The sequence below is a fragment of the Haliaeetus leucocephalus genome, unplaced genomic scaffold (genome assembly GCF_000737465.1).
Source record: "Haliaeetus leucocephalus isolate CR32 unplaced genomic scaffold, Haliaeetus_leucocephalus-4.0 Scaffold227, whole genome shotgun sequence".
In the NCBI taxonomy this organism is placed as follows: domain Eukaryota; kingdom Metazoa; phylum Chordata; class Aves; order Accipitriformes; family Accipitridae; genus Haliaeetus; species Haliaeetus leucocephalus.
Window position 1 is genome coordinate 72,889 of NW_010972663.1, and position 396 is coordinate 73,284.

Sequence of the window (396 nt, forward strand, 5' to 3'; positions counted from 1 at the left end):
GGGGGGGTGGTGGGTTGGGGGGGGACACACACGTTTCGCGTTTATTTTCTCCCGCCCGGCCCGGTGTGCCCCCGCCGCCGATGCCCTCCCTGCCGCCGTCCCGGGGGTTCCTGGTCGGTGGGGCGGCGATCAGGCAGCGCGTTGAACCCCTATGTGTCGGTGCCTGGCGGGGTCCTGCCTCCGGAGCCCGTGCGGGGATGTCTGGGAGACCCCGCGCCGACTGCTGCTCAAACATCACGGTGAGTTTCTTACAATGCAGCAATTTCGCTTTAAATCGCTTAACTCCGCTACCTGCGGCGGACGGCGCGGGGGGGGGCTCGCCCCCTTCCCGGGGCACCGGCCCGGCCGTCTCTTTCAACCCTTCCCTGCGCCCCGGCCCCGTCGGCCCCCCCACCC

General features: G+C 70.5%; 1 protein-coding gene across 3 annotated transcripts in view; it reads left to right on the top strand.

Annotated features, from left to right (window-relative positions):
- The first annotated feature begins 105 nt into the window (after positions 1-105).
- The window catches only part of GLTSCR1 (glioma tumor suppressor candidate region gene 1), a 36,536-nt gene continuing 36,245 nt past the window's right edge, over positions 106-396 (top strand). For all 3 annotated transcript variants that reach the window (XM_010567122.1, XM_010567125.1, XM_010567124.1), the window contains exon 1: positions 106-239. In XM_010567122.1, coding sequence (XP_010565424.1) covers positions 198-239 — 42 coding nt within the window. In that variant the 5' untranslated portion in view covers positions 106-197. The remainder of the gene's footprint in view (positions 240-396) is intronic.